Below are 22,179 nucleotides of genomic sequence, written 5' to 3'. Positions count from 1 at the left end.
TATTGGTAAAGAATGTTTTTCGTAAAAATTGTTGATCAGTGTTTTATTAAAAATTGTTGATCAGTGTTTTACTTAAAAATTGTAGATCAGTGTTTTACTTAAAAATTGTTGATCAGTGTTTTACTTAAAAATTGTTGAACAATGTTGAACTGTGGTTAACTTTTATTTAATCCTTTTAACGTATAAATGTAAAAAAAAAAAAAAAAAAAAAAAAATCCACGTTATAAAATAATACATTTTTAAATGTTATATGCACCAAATAATGGAACATATACCAATAACACATGCATATATAGCATATATACCTTATATAAATAATTAAGCAAACATATATAAGTTTATTTATTCATTTTTTTTAAATTTATTCGTTTTAACGAAATTATTTTTTTCTTAACTCGAAAAACTTGATTGACGCAAGAAAAGCATTAAAAAAGATAACACAAAATTGGCGCAAAAAATTAGGTAAAAAAAATAAAGGTTTACAGATGTTGGAAATGAAAAATCGTTAAATTGAAAAAAAAAAAAATAAAGTCATGTACCTTAGAATATGCGCTTCAAACTTTCCTTTTGAAAAAATTCCTGGTGATTAAAAGGCAGGGAAATATATACACAGTTATTTGTATAACTAAATACGTATGCATATACGTAATTATATACTATACGCATTTATGTTCCTATGCATGTTTGTGCATATATATGCATATGCGTTTAAGCGTATATACACACGTACATAACTACACATCTACACTTCTAAGTATTTTCTGCTTACGTTAATAATGTTTGTTGGAGGGCTCTTGGACTTTTATTTCGATAAGGTGAACTTTCCTTAACATTCTCTTTACACTTATCTATATCTGGTTTTGAATATATTTCATTAGTAGGTATTTCTTTGTCAAGGGTAACCAAGTATCCGTTTTCGTAAAACAGTTCAGTTCCTTTGCCCTATTAGAAAAAAAGGGGGCAAATATAGTGTATGTAATAATTTCCCTGCTATTTTGTATAAAACGTGCCTTCCTCAAGCATTAACACATGGATGCATGCATATACATACTACATATACATATTCATGTAATTGCCAGTTATACTAATCCTTACCAGTTTAACTCTTTTTAGCACATTCATGGCTACCTCATCCTCTTTCACTGTTTTGCGTTCATCATTGTTTTCATTTGAATCTTTTGAAAAAAAAAAAAATATATATATACATATATATACACATACGTGTGTACGTATATATTTATATGCATATATGCACAGCCAACTCATTGACATCTCTAATTTCTGATTTTTTTTTTTATTTTCGAAAAACCCTTACCCGATTCAAACAGCATTGCTTTTTTACTATTTTCTGAAGCTGCAAAAAATGTGCAAAATATAACATTACCGTGTGTATATATATGTATACATACCCATATACATACTTTTATAAACATGAAAACGTAATGTACACTAACTGCAGCATGCATTGCCCGGGTAGGCGTATTTAGCTCTACCACATAGTTAGCTATACTTATATTTATTTTATCATTTCTTATTCGTTCAATATTATTTTATTAATATTATGACTAATGATTCTTACTCTCCACCAGCGTCTCTTTCACTTTTTCTTCATCTGCTTGTTCACTTGGTGCTTTTTTTCTTTTTCCTGTTTCTGTTAGGGGTAAGTGGAAATTATATGTGTATAATGTATCTTAAGTTGGTCATAGAATTTGCATATCTACACACACACACACATACGCAAGTACACATACACATAACAAATGATGCTGTGCCGTATACCTTTTTTATCAAGCGAGTTTTTGAGGGGGGTATTCCTTTCACTATGATTAATCTTAGGCACATTTGAGCTGTTCACATTCTCTTCATATATTGCTTGTTTTTCCTTATTATATACTGAGCCTGATACTACATTTTCTCTCTTTACCTTAAAAGGATAAATATCATTATTTGTTTTTGTTTTTTTCGATGTAGATATTTTTTCTTTTAAATTGTTCATGTCGTCATCCTTTGTATTATTGCCTTGTCTCTTGTGTGGGCTGAAAGATTTCCATTCATTATTTTCATCATCATGTGTATTTAATGTGTTATGTTTATCCTTTTCCACATCCTGTTCATTACTATCTTGAATCTCCCCCTCCTTTTTATTGTCATAATAACAACATATTTCATTATTATGAGCTCTAATAATATCAATATCATTATTATTTTTATCAGATCTTTTATACTTAATGCAATTTATTTCTTTCTTATATATTTTCTCATTTAAAACATTGACCTTTGTAATACCTTCAATTTCACTTATATTTCCTTGTGCAATTTGTTTATCATCATTCTGGGCATCATTCCTTACTTCCTTTTTAATCTGTGATGTACTGTTTATTGCATTTGATTGTAATTCGTTATTGTATACTTTTTCTTTGTCCAGTTCGGTACTAAAGGATCTATAAATGTAAACGTACGTGAATTTACAATTTCTGGTATAATGCGAGCGTATCCAACGAACGCTGCACATGATTCTACGCATGTATGTGTGCGTATGTATATGTATATATATGCATACACGATAGCATTCATGATTGCACTTAATTACCGAGGAATTTCCTTTTGACTTTTAAAGTCCTTCTTTTCCAGTAATTTGCTTATCTCATTTAATTCCTAACATAAAAAAAGGAAAGAAGGAAAAAAAAAAAAAAAGTTAAAAATTCGTTTAAGCCACATTGCTATTTGAAGACATGACGTCGATTCATTTTTGATATTTACTTGTTTCCATAGCACGGATAAATCGGATTTATTTTTGTTTGATTGTACACTGTATATTTTTACGTTAAAATTGCCTTGTTTATGTACTTCTGTAATGTGCACAAAATTATGAACAAGTCAAGCATTTATCGAAAAAAAAAAAAAAAAAAGGAAAAAAAAAGGAAAAAAAAGAGAAGAAATTAAAATTGAAACTACGATTAAATCGATAGGTTACTTAAAATATCCCGTTCGTTTTTAATTGCACAAATGTATTCTGTCCTATCCTCTTGGTACCCTTCAACCATATAAGTGGCATGCAATTCATTTCTTCTTTTTTCAAAATAGTACTGTATGAGTCTAGAAAGCAAAAAAAAAAAAAAAAAAATGCCATTAAGATGGAATTAAAATGGTATTGAACTTTGGTTAAAATAGAATAAAAATGGAGTTCAGCTAGGATTAAAATGAGGTGAAAACAGTTCATGGAATGGACATACGAGTAGATGGATCACTTGTAGAACAAAACAGCCACAAAGCACAAAGTAGATTACAAATTAATACGAAAAATTAGAAAAGGTCCTTTTCACACACATAAAAAAAAATACTTAGACATACTTTTGAGACAACTTAGAGGATAATTTTAATACGTGTTTGATAAAAAAAATAGTAACCTACAAAGAAAGAAAAAAAAAAAAAAAAAATGGAACATCCATCTGCTAAGAAATTCTTGCATACCAAACAAGTTCATAATTTTCTGTTGTCATGACAAATAACTTTATAATCTCTTCACGGTGATCAAACAGTGTGTGTGTAGAAACATATATATATGTTTAAGTGTGTATGCTTTTATATATGCCTATGCGTGGATGTCCACAAGTACATATGCATACCTACACTTTGTGTATGTACTGAGTTTTCGCCATTAAATTTTTCTTACTTAATGTTCGTTATTGTAAATAATTATCCCTTTATTTTATTATTTTTTTTTTGATATTTCATTAGAAACGTAGTGTTATTCTTTCACGTTTGTATGTATAGTATGTTATGTGGATATATATGCGATTATATATATATATATATATATATATATATATATATATATGCATGTATACACGTATGTATATATGTGGGTGTGTACATTTGCTTGAAAACGCATTATTACGCTCAAATTAGTGTTCTATATTTTTATACAAAATTAAATTTGCGCTTTTTCTCTTTTCATAATTACCACATATCCGTCATTTATGAGAGTATCAAAAAAAAAAAGTAGCTCCTCAATATTTGATATATTATTAGCACTTTGCATATTTTTTTTGGAATTTAATATTGTAATTTTCCTTCAATCAATGAAGAGTTAAAGAATTTATGGGTATTATATACGAATTAAAAATATGGTGTAAAGAAATGTACGGATGGAAGATATTGCCTCGTTATTGTTTACACACAAATGTATGCTTAAAAATAAGGCAACGCGTAAATATTTAATGGTACGCACAACTTTGTACAAACATAGGTGCAAACATACGTAAACGTAAACGTAAACGTAAACGTATATGTATATGTATATGTATATGTATATGTATATGTATATGTATATGTATATGTATATGTATATGTATATGTATATGTATATGTATATGTATATGTATATGTATATGTATATGTATATGTATATGTATACGTATATGTATATATATATATATATATAATATATATATTTATTTATTTATATATGCTTCCAAAAAGTCGAATTTCGTCTCCATTGATGAACAAAGCAAAATACGTAAAATGTCACAGCTGCTATATTAAACAACAAGAAAGCTTAAGCAAAATTTCCTTTTTAACTATATAAATACACACATAATTGAAATGATAAAAAAATATAAGAGAGTGTGTTGTAATTTCCAAATTCCATGTTTTAATAGCTAAATGAAAGAAAAAAAAAAATTCGATAAAATTTACTGCACTTCATTGTATGGTACTATGTTGCGTAAAATCGTACCATTTTATATTAGTAAGTGTAACAAAAGTTTCATCATATTTTTTTATTTTTTCTTTTTCACTACATGATGATAATTTGCTTTGGAACGGTATGCAATGATATGTAAATTAAGATGTTATAAAGAAGAAAAAAAAAAAAAAAAATTTCAGCAATTGTACGAGAAATCCTTTTAACAATTATTGCCGGAATTATCTTAATAAAAGGAAAAAATACATTTTTATATATTTTTTCGTTTTACTTCTTTACCTCTTTACTTCTTTACTTCTTTACCTCTTTACTTCTTTACTTCTTTACCTCTTTACTTCTTTACTTCTTTACCTCTTTACTTCTTTACTTCTTTACCTCTTTACTTCTTTACTTCTTTACTCTTTTTTCTTTTTGTTCCTGTATTAGAAAGGTCATATACGCGTGTCAAAAGGAAAATCTGTTAACGATCAGTTACACATATTTCACTAGAGACATACATACAAATATATGAACATATAAATATATGTACTTTTATATATGTGTATGTACGTGTATGTACGTGTACGATTACTGATATAGGGAGAGGTATTAAAAAACTGACTTGAAATGCGCCAAATAAAAAAAATAAAAATATCGCACAGTCATATGAATTATTACCTATGGTCATACATATTTGTGAAATGATAAAATTGACATGAAACAGAATACAACTTCCGCAAAATTGTTAAGGTCGATTAAACATTTTTAGCATACTATAGTTACATACTTGTTTAATAAAATGTAATATTTTTTTTAAAAAAAGAAAAAAAAAATGAACAAAAAAGAAAAAGGGTATTTTTGTTTTTCTGGTTTTTTATTACTCTCATTTTTTTTTTTTTTCTTCGAATTTTGTATTAATTTTTTGGATATACTTTTTAAATTTTTCAGAAAAATTATATATGTGATATACTATTAAGATTAAACAAATGCATCCCACGTAGTCTAGATGGTTAGGATATTCGGCTTTCACCCGAACGACCCGGGTTCGAGTCCCGGCGTGGGAAAAGTATAAAAGAAAAATAAAAAATTTTTGTGTTACATTTTTTAATAGTAGTAGTACTTTTGATTTATATAAAACGTGTTATTGTGTAAAGTATTTTTTATTTGTACAAAAAAAGCGAAAATTTGATGTGTTATAAGCAATTTTTTATATTTCGAAAACTCCAATTTTTAAAAATATTGGAAAAAATGTATAAAATGTACTGCGTTGGAACTACTGCGTTGGAACTACTGCGTTGGAACTACTGCGTTGGAACTACTGCGTTGGAAGGGGGGGTATATGGTATCTTCGTGGTTTTCACGTACAGTTAAAAATTATATGCAACTAAGTGCGCAGTATGCATATTTATATATATATATATATATCTTAAAATGTCAATATTGGGTACATATAATTGTGAATGTAAGCCTTTACTGACGTGTTCATTTGCACCTGTTCATATGGTAACTATAGAAACAATAAAATTAATAAAATATATAAAGTTAAGGAGACCCATAAATACAGCTATTTCACATCCTTTAAAACTTCAAGTTAAAGAAGTTACATTGATAAGTTGAAATTTTTCATGTATAGTTTTGCAAATGTGTTAATTTTGTACTTTATGCTAAATATACCATATTATCTTAGAATTCGAAATATATTTTGTTTTGTTGTTAAAATGTACAACTTCTCAGATGTTTCTTTCTATTTCTGTTTCTCTCTCTCTCTTTTTTTTTTTTTTTTTTTTACTATTATCAGAACTGAGCGATAAATATACGAAGTTTTTACCTGGTTAATAACCAACAATAACATAGTTAAAATATGTGCTATGAACATTAGGATTTCTTAAAAAGGATGTTAAAAAAATGTCTAACGCGTTATACATACATACATACATACATACATACGTAATAGTTATATACATTTATGAATACACATGTGAATGGAGAATCGGTATATATATACGTTGTACAAAAAACTAAAAACGCAAAAACGGGATAAATAGAGTAGATGTACAAATCATTTTTACTTTCATATTTTTAAGCACTCTTACGATCTTACAAGCATAATAATAAACTGTAAAATGATTATTTAAAATTTGATATATAAAATTTTTTTTTATTTAGATTTTGCTATAATGTTTGAATTATGGAATTTAAGATGGTATATTCCTACCTTGTGTTCTATTAAATTCATATTAGATGCATAAATATTAAGCATTTATGCAATCTAACATTTGTACTATTTTCCTTCTTTACCATAATGAAAAATACAATAAAGTATATAATATTAAACATTAATTTTCATTGCATTAAAAAAGATGCAAAAAAGGAGAATAAAAAATACAAAACCTCAATAGTTTTTAATTTCATCTCATTGCACGAGGTGGGGTTCGAACCCACGCGGTCTAGTGACCAGAGGATCTTAAGTCCACCCCCTTAACCACTCGGGCACCCGTGCTCAAATAAATTTTCTTTAAGTAAATTCATATATTTTCAAAATTTAAGAATGACTAATAGCTCCACAATTTCAATACCTTTTAGCAATTTTGATTTGCCTCTCTTCCAAAAAAAAAAAAAATACTAAAATTTAGCAAAGAAAATTTTATTCGTATATTTTTTACGAATTTGCAGGATTGACACTGATAAGGAAATGTACCTGAAAGTGTTATTACATTTTTAATATTTTATTGTTCTATAGTATTATTATTTTTATTCATTTTTTTTTTTTTTTCTGTTCTTATATTGTGTATCTTTCAAATGGGAAGAAAAATTAAGTACAGCATTACTTTTAGTCATCCTTTTGGTGCACTTTTCCAGCTCATCCTATTTTATGTATGTATATTAAATATATGTATATATATATATATATATATATATATATATATGTATATATATTTGCATATAAAATTTTTGTGCATTGTATATTATATAGTGTATACTATATGCTGTATATATATATATTAACAATAATTACTAGTATCACACGTCGTAGTAGCACTAAAATAATGAAGCAAAAGAAAATGACAATCAGGACATTTTTTTAAATAACATCTTCATTTTGTGTATTTCTGAATGTTCCCTTTTTTTTTTTTTTTTTTTTTTTTTTTTTTTTCATTTTTGATTAACAAATTGACATTTTATATACATTAATTTTCTTAAAATCCTAAATTGTATTTGTTATCCCGTTTAGTAAAATACCAATTTTGTATTTTAACGTGAACTGTATATTTTCCAAATTGTCCCATTGTATGTGTTAAAAAATTTTGCAAAATAAAAGAGGAACATATATTTAATTATGTATAATGTATGTTTGAATGTATATGTACATAAAATAGTAAGAATGATGCGATAAGCAAACTGATGGGTCAAGTTTTGCACCTTCATAGATCAATATACGCACGTATGTGCGCACATATATATATGTATACACCTTAATACGCTTAATTGTTGTAACCCTATAGAGCAAAAAGTTCACGTACATGTACGTTGAGTTCTCTTCGTTCCTAATTTTTTGAAGTTATATTTATAGTAATACAAATGGATGCAAAGGATATGCGAACAAATTGACATTTAGCATCATTTGTTTAGCTATAATGAGAGAAGAAAAAAAAAAAAGAAGTGTTCATACGTGTATATATGAAACTAAAATATATACATGATCACTCATATGTGATTTGATCTTTTGAAAAAGTAAAAACTTTAAGAGAAAATTATCAAATTTTATGAATACAAAGGTCATTTTGCTATGTTATTATTGTGCTATAGAAATATATACGCATGGGTATGTGCGTAACGTGGATATATCTAATCTTCTGCTACGAACGTAGTCCTACATTTTAGAAAGAGAAAACGCTATATGATATCCAGCATATATGGACTATATTCTCCCTTGACATTTTTACTTATGACATATGGAGGTAGAAATATCATGCTCATGGTATCATTCAGATGCGAATGAGAAGAAGTCGTGCTGTTTAAAAAAAAAAATTGTCTTCTTTTTTTTTTTTTCTTTTTCATTGCACTCTTTTCATCATACAGTTCTCACCACGTGCATCCCATTTTACGCTTCTCATTTTTTTGTATATTTAAAATTTTTAAAACATGTGAGAGAGCATGCAAATGTAAAAATATGCTTCTATTGCAGCTATTGCTGCTATTGCTGCTGTTGCTGTTATTCCATTGTGACCATAAAAGAAATAAAAAAAAAAAAAAAAAAAAAAATGGCACTACAAACTGTTTTTCACGTATATAATTTTCTTTCTTTATTTTATTTTTTTTTATTTCTTTCACCTGTCTACTTTATAAATGAAACAAAAGGATGATTATTTTGTTGTAAGTAATTCTTTTAAACGTACAAAAAAAAAAAAAAAATAAGGGGTCCTCTTATAATGAATAGTGTTTAATGAAAACAGAAAAATACTCATTTATAAATACACTGTTTTGAATGAACGAGTAGCCACATGAAAATGGTTTGCACATATGCATATGTATGTACGTGTACATATATATATATATATATATATACACAGGAGAAACGCTGCTATAAGAGATGGTTAATTTTTGCTCTACTTTTTTCAAACACGTATTTGTCCTACATAATTAAATTGTTGTCACTTCAACCAAAACTTAAATTCCTCTGCTTATATGACCATGTACATATGAAGAAGTAGATAGAAAGATTTATTACAACGTCGTAGAAATTTTTGACCATCTGTAGATTAAAATGTAGCATATTGCAGCGGCTTTATTCGTTTAACGTAGAAAAGAGTTATCATAAGCAAGTTCATACGTTGGTACTCTCTCTTATGTATGTGTGTTAGCATAATCGTGTATGTTTCTTTTTCCATGTTCTCCTCAGTAAAATATGCGAAGAAAATAAGGTCTACATTTAATGGCACAATTTTAACTATAAATTTTACTGTAATATATTGGGGTTAAATTTAAGTTAACCCATATATAATAACAGTTGTTACTTTTTCATTCTCCTTATTTCATTCAACATCCATACTTGCATAAGTAAATACGCATACATACATGTATATACATACATGTATATACATACATATACATATAAATACATGCATCTTCATATCAATGCAACACAAGATATTCGGTCAAAAAAGTCCCTTGCGTATGGTTTAACACTCAACAGCGATTGGCAAAAAAAAAAAAAAAAAAAAAAAATTATTAAATTATATTCAAGTGTATAGTATTGTATTATATTAAGAAGCATAATATTGCAATGATATAATATATGCCAAGCGAAATTAAAATGCAAGGAGGAAAGTAAAACGAACTTTTACCTTGGCCAAAAATTCCACCAAAAAATTTATATTTGCTTATCTTTGTTACCCAACAAAATGCATAAACATTTATGACATTTCGGATTATTCTGAAAAAACAAAAAAATATACTTTTTTACGTAAATGGCAAATACCTTTTCGTGCGTTAAAAAATATGCTTTAAGGGAGAATTTTTTTTTTTTTTTTTTTTTTTTCTATTTTAACAAAAAATTAAATTGCAGAACTGTAAAATTGCAGAACTGTAAAATTGCAGAACTGTAAAATTGCAGAACTGTAAAATTGCAGAACTGTAAAATTGCAAAATTGAAAAATTGCGAAATTGAAAAATTGCGAAATTGAAAAATTGCGAAATTGAAAAATTGCAAAAGTGTAAGGGAAGAGAATAGAAGAAGAAAAAAAAAGAAAAAAACAAAAGTAAATAAATAAATGTAAAAAAAAAAAAAAGCCGAAGTAAATAGAGGAATTGCCTTTTTGGAAATACCTCAAATTAGTGCCTTTTAGTACTACATTGAAGGGGGTAAAATGTAAAATTAAAACATAGTTCCTGAGTGGGTATAAATACGATAATGCAAGTTCGTACAAAAGTGCATAATATATGTTTGCCGACTGTATGCACATGTACATATTTATATATATGCATATACATTGATATGTATATATGCATAAATATATGTATATGTATATATATATATATGTGAGTGAGGACGTGTTATGTGCCAACTTAACGCTTCAAAAAACAAATACGCTTTTTTTTAAAGAAAAGAAAACATTCTAGCTAAATGGGGGACTTAAAAAAAGGTGGGAAAAATGCGAGGGGTAGTGATGACAACGACAAGAGAAGCAGAAAGAGAAGCAGAAACAGAAGCAGAAGCGGTAACTGCTACGGTAGTAGCAACAGCAGCTGCAGCAGCGATTTCATGTACGAACCGACGAGCGTACGGAGGAAGCGATTTGTGGACGACCTGGTAAGCAATTTTATAAGCGGAAAGAGGAAAAGAAGTGGAAGTCAAAATTTAAAGGATGAAAGACCAAATGGTGAAGCGCCAAATGGTAAAGGGCCAGATGACGAATGGCCAAATGGTGAAGGACTAAATGAAGAAGAGAAGAATCGGGATAATAAGAAAAAGAAAAACAGCTCTAAGGATGATAAGACAAATGATAATGAGATTAAAGTAAACATGCAAAAAAGCTTACTGGAAACATTCCATAAAATAAGGATGGAAACACAGAAGAATGAAGTTGATGAAACGGAGGAGATTCGTAAAAAAGAAGAGAAGATCTTAGCGCAAGTGTCCAAAGCTTTGAATGCACCTTTACAATCAGTAAAAGAAAGAGCAAAAGGAATTGTGTATAAAGAGAACTTTAAAACTATATGGACTTTACCAAAGAAATATAAAATGTTGAGTAAAAGATATGTAGACAAAATAAGAAACGTTTTTTATATTGATGTAAATGGAAATGACATTCCACCACCTATTAAAAATTTTAAGGATATGAAATTTCCTAAGGCCATTTTAAAAGCTTTGAAAAAAAAAAAAATAAATAAACCTACACAGATTCAAATGCAAGGATTACCTGCCATATTAATTGGACGAGATATTATTGGTATTGCTTTTACAGGAAGTGGTAAAACAATAGTATTTGCACTTCCTTTAATTATGATATGTTTAGAAGCAGAACTGAGGTGTAAAATTGAAGAAGGAGAAGGACCACTTGGTCTTATTGTATGTCCATCAAGAGAGTTAGCAACACAGACACATAATGTAATACAATATTATTGTAATTTTTTATATAAAGATAATTACCCAATCTTAAAATGTTTATGTATGATTGGAGGTGTTAGTACCTATAATCAAGGAAGGGAAATACAAAAAGGAGTACATATGGTTGTAGCTACTCCTGGTAGACTTAATGATATGTTAAATAAAAAAAGAATGACATTAGAACAATGTCGATATCTATGTTTTGATGAAGCAGATAGATTAATCGATTTAGGTTTTGAAGAAGAAGTTAGAAATACGCTAGATCACTTTTCAAGTCAAAGACAAACATTGTTATTTAGTGCCACTATGCCTAAAAAAATTCAAGAATTTGCTAAGTCGACTTTGGTTAATCCTATTATTATAAATGTTGGTAGAGCAGGTGCAGCTAATCTAGATGTCATACAAGAAGTAGAATACGTCAAAGAGGAAATTAAATTATCGTATCTTTTGGAGGTATTACAAAAAACAGGTCCTCCTGTCTTAATATTTTGTGAAAATAAAAAAGATGTAGATGATGTACATGAGTATCTACTACTTAAAGGAGTAAATGCTATTGCTATACATGGTAATTTAGGTCAAAATGAAAGACAACAAGCCATCAACTTATTTAGAGAAGGAAAAAAAGATATTCTAGTTGGTACAGATGTTGCATCGAAAGGATTAGATTTTCCATCAATTGAACATGTAATTAATTATGATATGCCAAAAGATATAGAAAATTATGTACATAGAATTGGTAGGACTGGTAGATGTGGTAAAACTGGTATAGCTACAACTTTCATTAATAAAAACCAAGAAGAAGCTATACTGCTCGACTTGAAGGCTTTGTTAATAGAAGCCAAGCAGAAAATACCCCCCTTTTTAGAAATGCTAGACAGTAAAGGAATCAACTTAAAAGAAATTGGGGGAGTTAAAGGATGTTCCTACTGTGGGGGGCTGGGACACAGAATTACCCAGTGCTCTAAGTTGGAATCACAGCGTAATAAGCAGACTTTGTCTATGCACAAGGATATACTATCTAGTGGTAATAAGTACAGTAGTGTGAATGCCTACACGGGCGACTGGTAAAGAAAACGCAGCTGATGCGATGGATATGGCTAGTACACACCTTTTGCACATGTTCCTTCCCCATTGGAAGTTACCTTACGGATATATCTATGCACATATACATATATGTATACATGCATATATGTATACATATATATATGTATACATGCATATATGTACGTGCTTTCCCTTTCATGATCCTATTGTCACCCTTGATGTCTTTCGTGTGTGAAGAAGCGAATATCAACGTGTATTCATACAAATATGAGTGTGTATTCAGATTAACAATGCCAGTTTTATTTTTTTTAACCACTCTCATCTTTTCTTTACAATTCATTTTTTTTTTTTTTTTTTTTTGTCCTGTGCACATTTATCCGTGCTGCATATTTTCCCACTGCTTAAACTTAAAAATTAAAATTTGTACATTGTCCTTTTTTGATGATCCACAATTCGATGGAAAAAAATAAAGAATAAGGAAAAAATAATAAAGAATAAAGAATAAAGAATAAAAAATAAAGAATAAAGAATAAAAAATAAAGAATAAAGAATAAAAAATAAAGAATAAAGAATAAAAAATAAAGAATAAAGAAAAAAGAAAAAAGAATAAAAAATAAAAAATAAAGAATAAAGAAAAAAGAAAAAAGAAAAAAGAATAAAAAATAAAATAAAAGGTAGAATAAATAGTAAAACAATAAAATGAGTTAAACTAAAATTCAAAAGGCTCTTTCATTATTTATATATGTATATTTTATTTTTCTTAAACAATGTTCACCAACATGTACAGCTGTCATTAGCGACCATTTATCATGCATATGAAAAAAAAGCGGCCACGATGAAGAAGCAAATACGTATCGTCCCAATAACAAAAAGAGCTATCTAAAAATGTATGTATACATATGGGCATACTTTTATTTGAGCATGTGTTTACGTATTGTTGTATTGGTGCAACTTTACATGTTCATCTTTTTCTCTATAGTCATCCATAAGGGTTCTAAGCATTGATCGGCCATTTTTTCCATATACTCGTGTGATTCTACTCTTTCTATCGAATTTCTCATAACATCTAGCGATAGTAAACTACTTTTGATCCCTGGTAATCTTCTAGACATAGCTACTATATCTCTATCCATTATATTCTTGAACACTTCCTGGGTTCCATATATTAAACCTGTTCTTTTTAAATAATTCTTTTCTTCTTTTAATAAAATTTGATCATGAAAATTTTCTATAGTATCTTCTTTCGCATCTAAATTTATGTTTCTTATGTTAACGACGTCTTTTACTTTGAAGTCGTAATTCAGCCTGTCCAGGTACATGCCCTCCATTTTTACGCTACGTTGTGTTATGCTATGCTACGCTACGTTTTTCTTTTTTCTTTTTAATTTTAAAAAATGCAGACTTCACCATACATGTATAAACAATTTTTGATATTCCCTTCGTTCTCCTCCTTACGTACGCCAGAAGCTTAAAATTTGTTGTGAAATCAGAATGAGTTTTGCTTTCAAAGAGAAACATATAAGCTGCTCAAATATGAACAGATATGGAAAATTGTGTACATACATACATAAATTAAAGTCAACATACGTTATAATTGCATATATATATTATTATATAAGTATATATGTGCGTAAATGAATATATATGTCCATTCATCAAGGAGCTTTTTACTTGCAGCACGTTTAACTGTGTTACCAAAAATCCGGAAAAAAAATTTTAACAAAATGTATGTATATATATCTTATGCTGTTTCTCAAAAAATTTAAATATTTTAAAAAAAAAGAAAGAAAAAAAAGAAAAGAAAAACATGTTAAAAAAATTAAAAAAAGCTTATTTCTGTAATTTCTTGACTAAATGGTATGCGGGTATGTGTTCATTGTACCTTATAGTGTCGTTATGCACAATTTTTAAACACTGTTGAACTGATCGTTATAATGCATATCTTTTATTTTGCATAATAAAACATGAGCAAAATTTATATTATCTCTGAAAATTGTGGTAATGGCATTACATTACTACTTCACGTTGGTTAGTCATTTTGTTATATTGCTATCCTGTAATTTGGTAATTCCGTAATCTATGCTTTTTTTTTATTTTATTTATTTATTTTTTTTTTTTTATTTTATTTTATTTTATTCATTTTTTTTATTTTATTTATTTATTTTTTTTTTTTTTATTTTATTTTATTCATTTTTTTTAAAAAGAGAATAGTCATACATATTCACATCAAATCGTGTGCTTATCTGTGCTTATTTCATTTATCGCTTGTATGATATATATATGAGCTTCGTTAAAAGTTTACCAACTGTAATAAAATTACGAAAATGGGAAACTTCCATTGAAAAATAAAAAAGAAAAAGGATAAAATGGGATAAAATACGATAAAATAAAGTCTGATGAGGTAAAATACGATAAAATAAAGTCTGATGAGGTAAAATACAATAAAATAAAGTATGATAAAATAAAGTATGATAAAATAAAGTATGATAAAATAAAATATGGTAAGATAAAGTATGATAAAATAAAATAAAACCTTGAGGTGTAATAAAAACTAGATTTTAAAAAAATTTATTTCGATTATTTTATCATAAAAGAAAAAACAGATGGGCGCGGGATATACCAAAACGCTATGTGTAAAGAACATATGCATGTGCACATGTCGTACATACGTGCATACATTGATATTTATTTACAACCAAAGCATTTATAAAAAAGGGTAGGGAACAAAAATGATAGCATGTTTGCGGTACAAAATGTGAATACTTAAATTTTATACACTACAACATGATACATACGACAAAAAATGGAAGGAAAAAAAAAAAAAAAAAAAAAAAAATAAAACTTGCTGGATTTTATTTTGCTTTCACACATTGTAGGATCAGTCATGTCTGAGTTACGCTTAGTGAGAAGGCTTTGATAAAGAGCAATTTATACAGTGGTATCTGTAATAATGTAATGAAAAAATATATGAGTCAAAATGTTTACTAAGAAATAATTCTTTTTTTTTTTTTTTTTTTTTTAATTATGAACTGTTCATATGTTATATAAATCATGACATCAATTTTTTCCAGTTAAAAGGATTGCCGTATACACATATGATTACGTATAAATATGCATGTAAATGTATACGTATAAGTATACGTATGTGTATATATATACGTATATGTACATGTACGTGCACAGTATCAATGATAAACTAAAAACAATTAATTTTATTACCACTGATGCGGAATCAGTCCTAACACATAACTTAACAACTTTCTTTTCCGGCTGGATAGTGACTTCACTAAGTATAACCAAATTGTTTGTCGTTATGCAGGCAAAGTAGTATAGTTCCTGAAAGGCAGGGAATGGGAAATATACATACATGTAATCATATATATGTTATGTATGTGTAGGTACATATATATGTACGTATGTATGTACGTATGTATGTACGTATGTATGTACGTATGTATGTACGTATGTATGTACGTATGTATGTACGTATGTATGTACGTATGTATGTACGTATGTATGTACGTATGTATGTGCGTGTATGTGCGTGTATGTGCGTGTATGTGCGTGTATGTGCGTGTATGTATGTGTATGTATGTGTATGTAGTTTATATGTAAGTAGTTAAATGGACAATATCGAGCAGATACACTTTTACACAACGGGCATATGCAATTAAAGGAACAAAAAAAAAGCCCAGGTTTTCGTTCCTTTCGTGTTTGTAATATAATACCATATTATTTAAATTTCTCCTAGCTATTAAAGAAATATTAAAAATCTTCATCCGCTTTATTAAAATGTCAGATGTAATAACCATAGGACTTGACGCCATCAGTACGCTCTATGTATGTATTTCAGGTTTTAAGAAGGGGAATTCAAAAAAAAAAAAAAAAAAAAAAAAAAAATATGTATATAAAAATTTGCTGCGGGAGGGGGGAGTTGTATGAAGGGTTTTTCACACATAGTGTGTACATATATATGCATATACACATGTGCGCATGAAACATATAATGGGCATGCAAGTACCTCCTTTGAGTCCTCTATCAGCTGCCACTTCTTCTTGAAGATATCTTTTTCCATGTTAAAATTTTCCACAAAAACGATAAAAATGTCGTAGGGCACGTTGAAGTAGAATATGTCTATGTTCGTTCTTATGGCAACCTACAGGAAAAAAGATAAAAAAACAAAATGTTCATTCAGAAATTAAACACATATATTACCCCTCCTTTGTGGAGCTCTTCAGTCTGAAGGGGCAGTTTCACGCGCATCTGTCAAATGCAACTACCACTGTAGCTACTACTGCTGCTATTATTACCAATAGTACTATTTTTTTTTTTTTTTTTTTTTTTTTGAGCACCTGCAAGAACAAAGGAGTTGATGGTGGCGTGTTGGAATTCAGCATGTTCGGAAGTAACAGCATTAAAATTTCTAAAAAGAAAAAAATAAAATAAATGAAAATAATAAAAAATGGCTTTATATACAGACGAACATCGTTCCGTGTAACAAATGAATAACGATCTGCACGCTTTTTTCCTCCAAATAAGGTGTTCAATTCCGCATGGCAGCAATTACGGACACCCTTGTGCATTTGTGCTGTATACCCTTCGTTTCCCCTAGGGAAATGTTCAGTATGTCCAGGTTGTTCGGCGAGGATAAACCAAATCTAATAAAAATGGGAAGAGAAAAAACAGGAAATGAAAAAAAGGAGAAGTAAAAAAAGGAGAAGTAAAAAAAGGAGAAGTAAAAAAATAAAATGAAAAAAAGGAAATGAAAAAAAAAACAAAAAGTAAAACAAAAAGGGCCTTAAACTATTCGTCATAATCTCATAGTTCAAAGGGCTGCTCAAACAAATCTGACAGACATCTAGTAAAGAGCATATATCACTGTGATCGGCACATGTACTAAAACGAGTAATTGCATTTTCTCTTTTGTTTTGGCTTTACGAATTTTTGTTTATCTGAACTCCTGAGACAACCAACATATTGGGCGTTTGGTTTGTCACGGCTATTTTTAACTGAATTTTTCCTAAAAAAAAATGGGCAAAAAATGGGCAAAAAATGAGCAAAAAATGAGCAAAAAATGGGAGAAAAACAAGCCCAAGATAAGCACAATAAGCTCAAAATTCGGTAAAATGCTCCGTGTCGTAAAAATGGGACCTCCTTTTTCACTTCGTTCGGAACACATATTTGGTTAGCTAAAACACAGTAAGCGTAAGAAAAAAAAAAAAAAAAAAAAAAGAAATGGTTTCTCACCTTCAATTCGATTTATGGATGAGAGGATAGACAAGCCTGTTTGTCCTTTTAAACCAGTATCCTCTGGGGATAATACTTGAACTAATTTGACAGGAGGTGCATTTCTCTTTGGTTTACTATTGGAAATATGATCTTCATTTAAACCAATTAAATCTATCGATTTTTTACTATCATCTGGATTGCCTTTTTCATCATTTGGATCATCATCTGATGAATTATTATAAGATTCACTACTCGATTTTGAATGGTTTGATTTCCTACTATCACTAGAATAGCTATCATATTTTTTTCTCTCAATCTGTTTCTTCATCTTTAAAACATTAAAGTCGTTACCCTTATCATTGTAGTGGTCGTTGTACTTGTCATTGTAATGACCTATGTACTTGTCATTGTACTTGCCCTTGTAGTGGTCACCACAATGATCACTACAATTATCATGATCAAAACGATCGTCATCGTTATCATGAGCATGCTTACTATTTTGCAATGCGTAGTTAGTCCTCTTTGCAATAAATGTTTCTGGTAATTTATGATAAACGGAAGAAAGCATGGATATATTTTTAATTAGTTTATTTAATACTTTTATATCAGTAATTTTATTATCTTCTTGAATAGGAGGTTTTTCAGCTAATACAATTTTTTTTGCTACATCTATATTCTTTGATAACAGCCTCCAATATATATATGCCCTATCCCTCAAATCAGGGTTATCACTTTCTTCAGTAGATAATTTCAGTACTTTCGTTATAATATCTTTGGTATTTTTTGAGCATTTTAAGAATAATTTAACACTAGCTGTTAGTATTTGTAACTGTACATTATATGGTTCATCATTAAAATTTTCTAAAAATGAATCAATTAGTTCATCTGCATTTTCAATTCTTTCCACATATTCTCCTATAATCCATATTAGAGAAGCTTTAGCATTAGACTCATCTAATGATTCTAAATTTTCACATAAGATTGTTATAATGCTTTCATATTTATTAGGATACTTTCGAAATATATCTTTTATTACTACTATACATTCTTGAATGACATAATTAATTTTTGTATCTATTAGATCTAGTAAAATGTTTATACATTTTTCACTTGATTGGGGTAACTTGATTGCACAATTGCCAATAGCTCGAACACTCTTTTTTACAAATTCAACATCTACTTCTGTTGAATATTCTTTTAATTCGTAAAGAACTAGATCTACATTTTTATCCGACACGAGTCTAATGATTATATCTAACTTTTCCATTTTCACATAAGCCGGTTCATTATATTTACAGAAAAACATATTAATTTTATCTGTAAGCATATTTGGTAATTTCTGAGTAATTAAATTAATATTTCTTAGTGCTATGTATTGTATTTCTGGTTCTGCTGATAGTAATGTAACTAATGATGGGCTTAATTTCTTATGTACATTTTTTATAAATTCTTTATCTGTTATTCTTTCTAATAAACTTAAAATGACTTTAATAGATGATAACACAACTGCGGAATTTGCATGCGATAATCTTGGCAAAATTCTTTCTAATACTCTTTCTGCATCTTTACTAGTTTTAGGTTCATATAGTACTAATGCATCTAATATAAACACTTGTCCCCATTCAACACATTCATTTATAGCATTCAATAATTTATTTACATTATTATCATCTTTATTTATTACATCTTTTAATATACTCTTATTTGAATTTTCACATATGTCAGTTAAAGAAATGATAGCATTAGCTACTACCATAGCATTGTTATCATCTAGAATATTCAAAAGGGTTTCTATAAAACCCTCTTCTTCTACTAATTTTGGGGAAATATCGTACAATTTAGCTATACATATAACTGCTGTTTTTCGCACATATGGATCCTCATCCTTTAAACATCTTCTAAGAGGTTCTATTAAATATTCAGTTATCTGTTCTAATCGTATACATCCCATAGTTCTTATGGCTAGTGCTCTTATAAGGGGATTTGGATCAGAAGAATCTTTTCTAAAAGTATTAACAGCCAAAATAGCTAGCTCGGGTTGCACTTTTGCATAATTTATTACATATAAATACACTAACTTTTTTAATTCTATATTTGATGTTTGCATGCAATTTACAACATCTGAAAATAAAGTCGACACATCCTTACCAACAGTCATAGCTGCTATGATTTTCTTTATGGCCTCCTTTTTTTTTTCTTTATGGGATGAATGCAATTCTTCCTTCAGCTCGTGTATCTCCCCCTTCTTAGTTGTTTGAAAATAGCGTAGGTCTGACATTATTTTGCGGAATTGTTCGCTAAAATGTTTGGACTAATAGCGCGTGCAGCCGGGCTCGTTCGGGTGCATATATATCCACGCTAATGTATGTGCATATATATATCCGCGTAAACACATATGAAAACATATATACCCGCGTTAACGCATGTACATATATATGTCCACGCGTACTAATGGGTACATACATACAAGCGCCTTTAAATGTTCGCAAGCTGCGGACGAATTGACAAGCACAAAAAAATTAGGTTAAAACGCAGAAGGTATGCATATATATACAAATAAATATACCCCTATAAATACACAAAAGGGCATATATTACGTACTGTGCATACAGTGCGCATAATACGTACAATGTATACTACCCTTACAATACGCACAATATACCTTGCATGTACATGTATGGGCAATTTTTCTTAGATATATGATCATGAATTTTGTGTGGCAGTATTCTTTGTTTTTCATTTTCATGTGTACTGTTATGTTACTACTTTTCTTCCATTTTTATCAACTCAAAATGGTAAACAGAAAAGGGGGTAATTCTGGAGGAGTTTTCTTCTTTTTTTTTTTTTTTTTTTTTTTGTCCCGTTTTTCTTATTTTTCTCTATTCCGTTTTTCTTTCCTTTTTTTTTATTCCTTGCAGATTGAAATAATGCCGCATCGTATATATGTATACTCTTCTTATGAACAAAAAGAATCGTGTAAAAAAATATGCATAACGAAAGCGAGTATATATAAATTTATGTATATGTAAGAATATATGATCATGTACAATTCTTCAACACCTTTTTAGTTTTCCTTATTTTTTCGGACGTTCACCACATTTTACTCTTCCGAAACGTCAATTTTATCAAATTCCTTTTTATCAAATTCCTTTTTATCAAATTGAATTTTATCAAATTGAATTTTATCAAATTGAATTTTATGCTAATCACAGTGAAATATTTTCTTCCCTTCATACATGCACGGAATGATATATGTAAATCTTTTTTTTTTGTATACACTTTTTACTGTGCATATGAAAAAGAAAAAAAAAAAAAATGAAATATAATAAAAAAAAGGAAATATAATAAAAAAAAGGAAATATAATAAAAAAAAGGAAATATAATAAAAAAAAGGAAATATAATAAAAAAAAGGAAATATAATAAAAGAAATGAAATATAATAAAAAAAAGGAAATATAATAAAAGAAATGAAATATAATAAAAGAAATGAAATATAATAAAAGAAATGAAATATAATAAAAGAAATGAAATATAATAAAAGAAATGAAATATAATAAAAGAAATGAAATATAATAAAAGAAATGAAATATAATAAAAGAAATGAAATATAATAAAAGAAATGAAATATAATAAAAGAAATGAAATATAATAAAAAAAATCAAATATAATATAAAAAATGAAATATAATAAATTGAAAAGGAAAAAGTAAAAAAAACCAAGTGCGCCAGAAAAAATTTGAGTACATACGCTTGTTACCTTCTTACAAAAATATAATATTGTAAACGTGGGTATATTAGTACATACGTGTACGTATTGTATATACTGTATATTTGTATGTACTTATCCTCGTGTTATAAGTGAAAGACGTTAAACTCTTACGTTAAAATAAGCGTACGTGTAGCATTAAATATTCCTAGCTTTCCTCATTTTTGAAAAAGTGTTGTGAGGTTATGTATTTGTGTACGAAAGCAAGTGTTTAAGTGTGCATGTACCATTATGTACCATGTATGTACCATGTATGTACCATGTATGTATCATGTATATGTGTATATATATATATATATGCTTATACATTATTGGCACTAAATAATTCGCATATGAAGGGGAAATATTT

General features: G+C 28.3%; 4 protein-coding genes and 1 pseudogene across 5 annotated transcripts; 1 reads left to right on the top strand and 4 right to left on the bottom strand.

The window, feature by feature from the left end:
- Positions 1-765: 765 nt before the first annotated feature.
- MKS88_003121 (uncharacterized protein) lies at positions 766-4,042 on the bottom strand (the record flags this gene model as incomplete). The annotated part of the gene is made up of 10 exons (XM_067216185.1): positions 766-942; positions 1,096-1,175; positions 1,316-1,354; positions 1,580-1,651; positions 1,780-2,432; positions 2,591-2,655; positions 2,761-2,849; positions 2,975-3,096; positions 3,352-3,407; positions 3,965-4,042. The coding sequence occupies 10 exons, from the start codon at positions 4,040-4,042 to the stop codon at positions 766-768; spliced, it is 1,431 nt and encodes a 476-aa protein (XP_067072857.1).
- A 1,929-nt stretch (positions 4,043-5,971) lies between these two features.
- Positions 5,972-9,458, bottom strand: MKS88_003120 (uncharacterized protein; the record flags this gene model as incomplete). The annotated part of the gene is made up of 9 exons (XM_067216184.1): positions 5,972-6,002; positions 6,163-6,191; positions 7,076-7,161; positions 7,261-7,283; positions 8,521-8,555; positions 8,621-8,696; positions 8,772-8,894; positions 9,025-9,068; positions 9,414-9,458. The coding sequence occupies 9 exons, from the start codon at positions 9,456-9,458 to the stop codon at positions 5,972-5,974; spliced, it is 492 nt and encodes a 163-aa protein (XP_067072856.1).
- Positions 9,459-10,808: 1,350 nt separating this feature from the next.
- On the top strand, positions 10,809-12,860 carry MKS88_003119 (ATP-dependent RNA helicase DDX41; the record flags this gene model as incomplete). The annotated part of the gene is made up of 1 exon (XM_067216183.1): positions 10,809-12,860. One exon carries the CDS (start codon positions 10,809-10,811, stop codon positions 12,858-12,860), a length of 2,052 nt encoding a protein of 683 aa, XP_067072855.1.
- Positions 12,861-13,789: 929 nt separating this feature from the next.
- On the bottom strand, positions 13,790-14,164 carry MKS88_003118 (proteasome maturation factor UMP1; the record flags this gene model as incomplete). The annotated part of the gene is made up of 1 exon (XM_067216182.1): positions 13,790-14,164. The coding sequence occupies one exon, from the start codon at positions 14,162-14,164 to the stop codon at positions 13,790-13,792; it is 375 nt and encodes a 124-aa protein (XP_067072854.1).
- Positions 14,165-15,718: 1,554 nt separating this feature from the next.
- MKS88_003117 lies at positions 15,719-20,343 on the bottom strand (annotated as a pseudogene). The gene is made up of 9 exons: positions 18,084-20,343; positions 17,941-18,025; positions 17,734-17,856; positions 17,433-17,494; positions 17,189-17,259; positions 16,858-16,992; positions 16,565-16,672; positions 16,056-16,172; positions 15,722-15,778 (listed from the first exon to the last, which is right to left on the bottom strand). Coding segments are annotated over exons 1-9 (3,018 nt in total).
- Between the last annotated feature and the right edge of the window lie 1,836 nt (positions 20,344-22,179).

The sequence above is a fragment of the Plasmodium brasilianum genome, chromosome 10, assembly GCF_023973825.1.
Source record: "Plasmodium brasilianum strain Bolivian I chromosome 10, whole genome shotgun sequence".
NCBI classification, from domain to species: Eukaryota; Apicomplexa; class Aconoidasida; order Haemosporida; family Plasmodiidae; genus Plasmodium; species Plasmodium brasilianum.
The sequence above is the reverse complement of the archived record's forward strand: the minus strand, read 5'-3'. Positions and strand labels throughout refer to the sequence as shown.